The sequence below is a fragment of the Esox lucius genome, chromosome 5 (assembly GCF_011004845.1).
Source record: "Esox lucius isolate fEsoLuc1 chromosome 5, fEsoLuc1.pri, whole genome shotgun sequence".
Lineage (NCBI taxonomy): Eukaryota > Metazoa > Chordata > Actinopteri > Esociformes > Esocidae > Esox > Esox lucius.
This window is the reverse complement of record NC_047573.1, coordinates 17,715,991-17,723,093: the sequence shown is the minus strand read 5'-3', so window position 1 is coordinate 17,723,093 and position 7,103 is coordinate 17,715,991. Positions and strand designations below refer to the sequence as shown.

The following is a 7,103-nucleotide window of genomic DNA, read 5'->3' as shown; positions in this document are numbered from 1 at the left end:
ATAACCGTGCCCCTCTGGTAGATGTGGGGTTTGGGAACCTGAGCTGTGGGCAAATTGGTCAATAAGCAGAACACCTGTGGATAATGTGTGTGATGTACTTGAATATTTTACTAGCTTTCGCTATTTTTCGGCTCCGGGCACAGCCAGCGATCTGCCACAGTGAATCAACTTCCAGCGTTGGAATGGACCTTGCCACAACTTGCCGGTTCAAGCCGTTTGAGACGGACAACACAACACACAACAGTGCTTACCATCACACATGGTTCCAGCAACGTGTTTGGTTGACAGAATGTTAGTGTCGATATCCTCAAGCCATTAAGCTCCTGGCATCACACCTACCAATATGGAACCATTGCATTTTCTACGCTGCTCCAACTGAGCCACAGAAGAGGGCACAATGTGAAGAAACCAGGAAGTGAGGGTAGAGGTGAGGGTAGATCAAATCCCTACCACTGAGCCTTTCCAGTACTCCCTATTCGTCTCTGAGTGTGTGGCCACAAACAACTCCAGTACTAAAAGTTTTCTTTTACTTTATTGAAGGTGAAAAAACATTCTGCGTGATTTGACTGTTTTATTGCCATTACATAAACAAAAGCTACATATACACCAATAATTTTTATTTTCATCTATCATGCATGATGCACCTGATAAAAGACAGCTCATTTGGCTGTGTATCTTTACTTATTCAAAATAAGTTTCCATCCATCATTTGCAATGGACAAATACGTTTTCATTCTGGGTAATATAGTCCCTATATGCAAATGCATGAGCCTCTTCACAGCAGACTGGCACCATCAAGAGAGAAAATGCACTATTAACCATTGTCAGTTCAGTGTGTTAGAAGAGCATCTATCTTTTCTCGTTTTGGAGAGGACTAACGTATCTCGTTAATGTATGGGGCAACACTGAAACCCCTGTGAAAGGATGGAAATAGAGAAAAGTTTTCCCACTATGTGCCCAAAGAGTCTTCCTGCAGATGGATTGGTGGTGAATTGCCAGCTCGATGCAGAAAACTTTGAGAAGATATCTAAAGAGCCAAAGGATCTATGCATAGAGGATGAAGATGTTTCCATTAAGTTCTATCAGGGCTCCTCAGATCTCAGTAGTTTGTCATCTCAGCTGGATTTCATCACCTTCCGGAGACAGCAGCTCCACAACCGGAGGATCATGCTGCTGAAGATTAAACATTTCAGAAACAAGATGAAAGGCCCAGAAGGTGAGTGGTCCATCTGTCCAGCGGAGTCCTATTCACCAGCCGTCTCTCTACATCAGCAGTTGTCACAAAATGCTTATACAGACATCCACCCCAAATAGCAAGCAACAATAATAACTGATGCACAGTGGCTAGGAAAAACTCCCTAGAGACCACAAACACAAGGAATAAACCTAGAGAGTTGCCAGAATCTGAGGGGTGACCAGTCCTCTTCAGGCTTTGCCAGGTCAAGAATATAACAATAATATTTATGCAGCATGTACAATATTTCTGTACAATTCAAGATACTGCCTTCTGCAGTTACATCATCAATAAAGATAAGAGAGCCAATTTCAGTGGTAGCTGAATATGCCCAAGACATAACAGCCCTCCACCGTATTCCAAAGATGAGCTGGTATGCAGAACTTTTATTCTACACACTATTTTTGCCATCACTCTGGTTGATTTAATCTTAGGGGTGTACTCACTTTTGTTGCCAGCGGTTTGGACATTAATGGCTGTGTTGTGATATTTTGAGGGGACAGCAAATGTACACTGTTATACAAGCTGTACACACTATTTTACATTGTAGCAAAGTGTCATTTCTTCAGTGTTGTCACATGAAAAGATATAATCAAATATTTGCGGTGAGGGGTGTACTCACTTTTGTGAGATACTGTAAGTTTGCTTTAAACAAATAGTAGTGGAGGAAGTAAAACAGAGGCTAAATCTACACTGATGTTACTAACCAAGAATACAGTAAATGTTTCTGAGAGTGATGAAGTTACAGTTTTGATTAAGATCTGTTTAAAAACTACAGCAAGACTTTGTAAATTACCATGTTCCCTAACAATTGAAGAAATTGCACAATCCAGGTGGGCAAGCTTTTAGAGACTTACTCCAGAACACTCACAGATGATATTGCTGGTGTTTCATTGGCAGTGAAGGGATTTGCCCATCCCCACCTTCAGGTTATGCAGAAATTCTACATCTCCACCCAAACTCTTCGTTGTTTCACTTCTAGCCTCTTTCCAGTCTTATGGCAGGGCTAGGATGGCACAGACGGCCTATCTTCTCCAAAAACTCTAAAACTTTATATTCTTACTTGAATTACGGATTTCTGATTCAAGAATTTCTGAAAATAAAACAAGATCCATTGTGATGGTGCATCAATGTAAAAAAAGTTCAAAATAAATATCTATTTGGTTTTAGTTGCGAACCATTTGTACTATTCCAATTACTTTTTGGAAAAACTACAGTGTATTTCTGGCCCACGACCAGCCACTCTCACCAAAATTGACCCTCGGCTGAATGACGTTACCTACATCTGCAATGCTGTCATAGCAGAACTGAAAAGAGCTGACGGCTATTTAAAGTGAGCCTCAAACACTGCAACATTTTTGGCCAATGGAACAAGACAATTTAACTATATTTGAGATATTTGCTTGAAATAAGTGAAATAATCTGCCAATGGAACAAGAAGAATTACATGATTTCAATGCATATTTTCTAAAAACAAATGGTATAATCTAGTTTGTTAAGAAACATACACCACATTTTAAGGATGGCAGGGTTTCTAACATTAAAATAACTATAAATATACTTGATTAGCCATATATGTTTTGCAGTGAATCTATATCCATTAACTTTACAACCAGTTCTTCATCTTCCACTATCTCCCAGACTTGTCCAATACAGCGTCTTTCCCGGAGGAATCTGACTCGACAGAGTTGGAGGAGGTAGAACAGGAGTTATGTGACCTGGTGGAGAGGGAACAGGAGCTCTTACAGATACAGATGGACAACAACGCTGAGACGGAAGTTGAAAACAACCCATCATCAGGTACTTGACACTATACCGGACACAGGACAATATACCTGTTCTGTTAGACAGCAAATATATTTGGACAAATATATCTGCGACTAGATATTTAATAAAGCTTGACTGATACAGTGCAGCAGAATTTTTTTTTACTGTCAATAAAATGCCACATTGTTGATAGATGCCAATATGGTGTTTTATGTCTCTATTTCCTCCTAATTGGGAACTAATGTTTTTATCTGTCCTATATAGAGAATGCAGAGGAGCTAACCGCCCCTTATAACATAATGTGTGTCCTACCTGGTAACCCAACAGAAGGAATGACACAATGCACATCGGAGGCTACACCACCTGTCAGAACAGGTATGTATGTGTCAGCATTGATGGGATGTATCTGGCAGTGGTAACAGGTCACACGAACTGGGGCTTGTATTTATTCTATCCCTGTCCAGATCAGCATAAGAGGCTCACATGTCAAGGAGTGTATGTCCTGCCTCAATGCACCTCACCAGAGAGCATGCCATCCCTGGTGCCCACATCCCACACACATTCATCTCAGTCCCCCTCAGGTGAGTCCTTCACAGGCAACACAACCAGTCTCACTGAAAGCGTCGTTTCTTGGCGGCAATATATTCTATTAGTTGTATCTGTCGTGAAACTATTATATGTTATTCTTTTATAACTATACAAGCATAATGGAACATGTTTTTTTTCTCCTCTTCACTAGTACCCCCAGAGGATATAGTGGATGTGGAGAAACTTCACAAAGTCCCAGCAATCGTCCAATGCCCTTTCTGCAAGCAGGTTGTCAGGACAAAAACATATCGCAAAATTGGAGGGGCCGCCTGGATTATTTGCTTTGTTTCCGGGATGTTAGGGTGAGTCCTTTAGACGGGTTCCAATTATCTGTTGCTGAATGTCTCAAACATCACAGGGAGTAGGTCTTAGATCATAGATCGGTGGGATCTACAGTTAATCGCCAGTTTAGTAGGTACAGCCATCTACTATTGGCTCAGACTCTTTGCCTCCAGAACAGCCTGAATCCAGATGCATAGATTCAACAAGGTGTGGGAAACATTCTAAAGGGTTGTTGGTCCATGCTGACATCAAATAGTTAACGCAAATTGGGACAGCTGTTCCTACATTCATGCTGTGAACGGTCGATTGCATCGCATCCCAAAGATGCTGTATTGGGTTGAGGTGTGGTGACTACTCAGGCCACTTACGTAAACTCTCATTGAACCAGGCAATGTTTTTCCACTCCTTACCACTCCAGTATTGGTAATCTGGTGCCATTGTCTTCTGACCTTTCTCATCAATGAGCTGTTTTCACTTTAGGGACTACAGTTGACAAGAAGTTCTTTGTTACAAGATTCTATGAAAACACTAGACACTCTCTTGAACAAAAAGCCTAGGAGGGCAGCCATTTCTGAGATTCTGAAAACACATGTCACAGTCGATCAAATCACACTCAGTCACTTAGGTCACTCGTATACCTGCCTGCTTGCTTGCTTTGGTCATACAGCAAGCTGCTAAAACATTAAGGTGCTACACAGGGAATATTTCCCCAATGTGTTAAATAAGTGAATTATAAAAACAATTATCCTTAATTTAAAACCATTCAGTTGCCTGCTTCATGTAATGCAGGCCAAGATTTTACTTTCAGTTTCCTCCTCTAGTTTAAAACAGCTGTCAAAACAAAACAGGAACAAAAAAATGACAATGATTTCTACACTGGCTGCTTGCCCAGGCCACAAAATCCAACATTGTTCCCATTTTGACAACAATGTCTGGCCTTGGGGGACAAATCAATACACAACTAGATTGTAATGTTACAAGGATTTTAACATTATTATTGGCGCAGTATAATTGTTCTGACACAAAATCTAAAATAAGAATGAAAGATTTAACACAGTCACAAGTTTTTGTGTAACTCCTTGCGAATGTGATCTCAACGGCAATGTTGATATGTTAAGAAGGAAAATAGTTGTTGTTCTCGAAACAACTGTATTGTTATATTACAATAGAATAAACTGTATTTTTGTTAATCTTATTTCACTCAAGGCCATGTTCAATGCAGAAGAAATGTTTTTAGCTAAAAGGTTGAATGATAATGTGAGTGGGTGGTTTCATCCATTTACTAAGGCACAGTCATTTCTGAACCAGTTTCCTGAAAAGTTTTTTTAAGTCACAGTCGAATAGATGAGTAGACAAAGAGTTTAAAATACTACAGTACTTCTGTATGCAGAAGTCTTAGGCACCGGAAAATGTGATTAAATTCATTTATTTGGATAGTTTGTGTTTATATGCAAAAACATCTTAAAAAAAAAAGAGTTGAAGAGTACCTATGATAAAAATTACAGACTTCTACATGCTTTGTAAGTGGGAAAACCTGCAAAATCGGCAGTGTATCAAATACTTGTTCTCCCCACTGTATGGGTGTGGTTAATACTCGGGTTTGTATACACAAAGCTATAAAATTAATGATGTGGTTTATATATGCTGTGGGTTATAAATGGGGAATTACAGTAGTGAATAAAACCTCCTGCTCTCTCCCCACCAGATGCGTAGCTGGATGCTGTCTCTTACCCTTCTTTTTGGACAACCTGAAGGACGTCTGCCATTCCTGCCCTGAATGTCACAACAAAATCTATACTTTAGAACGAATGTGAGGACTGGATGGGATAACTACAGCCCTTACACACTGTAGAACTCCCTGCAGCTTCTTTGGTGTTCTGGATGGGGACAGTTAATGGGCTGGTTGGTGTCTGTGACACCATTTTGGATCTCTCCAAAAGTGCTGATAGAAAGAATCCAAGGAGAGTCCGACCAAAATGGACTGGAAAGACACTTATACTGAATGAAGATGTCATTCTTTTTACTTTCCCTGCTTCATTATCTTTATATCATAGTGGTTGTAGGAGACACCACTTTGAACTCCCTAGGGATGGTATAAAGTCCCATTCAAATGTGGAAGGGAAAGCAGGTGATTTAATGTCAACCTGAATATTATGAAAATTATGAATAGACGGCACATGCAAATGTTTAACTGCATGCAATAAGGACATGTAAAGTTCACTTCCCCATTTCTTTCCAGGGTCAAAAGACTTAACACAAGTGAATAAACCTAGCAAACGTGTGAAGAAAAAATAATGGACAATTGTCTGAGGTCAGGCAAGATTGTAGCTAAGCATGGACAAGCTCAAGGCTACAAATCAATTTCCAGAGACCTCAACGTTCCTTTTTTTACCACGTTATCTTTTCAAGACGTTTAAGGTCCAAGCCACTGTAGCAAACATCTTTACATGTGGACATAAGAAAACTAGATTGCAGCAACAGTTTGAACACAATCAAGTGACACACTGAATATAGCCAACATTCAGACATAAGGTACAATAAATTGAACTGGCACTATTCATATGGGTCTACCAACAGGACAATGACCCCAAACACACTTAAGAAAAACACACCCAAGAACGGTTCAAGACAAAACTCTGGACTGTTCTGAAGTGGCCGGCAACGAGTCCAGATCCAAATCCTTAACAGAACCTGTGGAGAGATCTGAAAACCGCAATTTGGAGACACATTTCAAACTTGGGACAACTGGAGCAGTTCGCACAGTTCTCCACACTGCCAGTGCATAGGTGCCGGAAGCTCATCCATGGCTATAGGACACACTTGATGGCAGTTATTTTGGCCAATAACTTTTGTCAAGCCTTTGTTTATTTTCTACTTAAAAATACATTAGGTAGTATTAACAGCTAGAGCAAATACCTGTCAATTTCAACATTTCACGTTTTACATTTCCTTGTTTTTGATTAATCTTGTAAAACTACCAAAACAAGTCCAAATTTAATAATACTTCATTTGTATTACTTTCATGATACAAAAAATATATACCATGGAGTATTTGTTTTCATGTCAAACATTGTGTCCACACACCCTTATCAAGTCTACACAGCCTTAAAGAAAAGCACCGTATTCACAGTGCAACTCAACCCAAACGTCAGGTGAGTGCTGGTCATTTGCTACAGATTTTAGGAGACAACTTCCACAGTACGGCGCATTTTATTGACACAGAAAGACATAC

The 7,103-nt window shown here is 39.9% G+C and overlaps 1 protein-coding gene across 1 annotated transcript; it reads left to right on the top strand.

Moving 5' to 3' along the window:
• Positions 1-951: 951 nt before the first annotated feature.
• On the top strand, positions 952-6,723 carry LOC105005760. Its single transcript, XM_020046367.2, has 6 exons — positions 952-1,216; positions 2,876-3,034; positions 3,266-3,376; positions 3,466-3,582; positions 3,741-3,891; positions 5,577-6,723. Exons 1-6 carry the CDS (start codon positions 952-954, stop codon positions 5,683-5,685), a joined length of 912 nt encoding a protein of 303 aa, XP_019901926.2. The 3' UTR covers positions 5,686-6,723.
• The last annotated feature ends 380 nt before the right edge of the window (positions 6,724-7,103 follow it).

What these genes read in the sequence shown, in the direction of transcription:
- LOC105005760 (XM_020046367.2), top strand. Translation starts at nt 952, where the DNA reads ATGTGCCCAAAGAGTCTTCCTGCAGATGGATTGGTGGTGAATTGCCAG. An exon ending in TGAAAACAACCCATCATCAG is followed by an intron (nt 3,035 to 3,265) that starts GTACTTGACACT and finishes TGTCCTATATAG; the next exon opens with AGAATGCAGAGGAGCTAACC. An exon ending in TTTGTTTCCGGGATGTTAGG is followed by an intron (nt 3,892 to 5,576) that starts GTGAGTCCTTTA and finishes TCTCCCCACCAG; the next exon opens with ATGCGTAGCTGGATGCTGTC.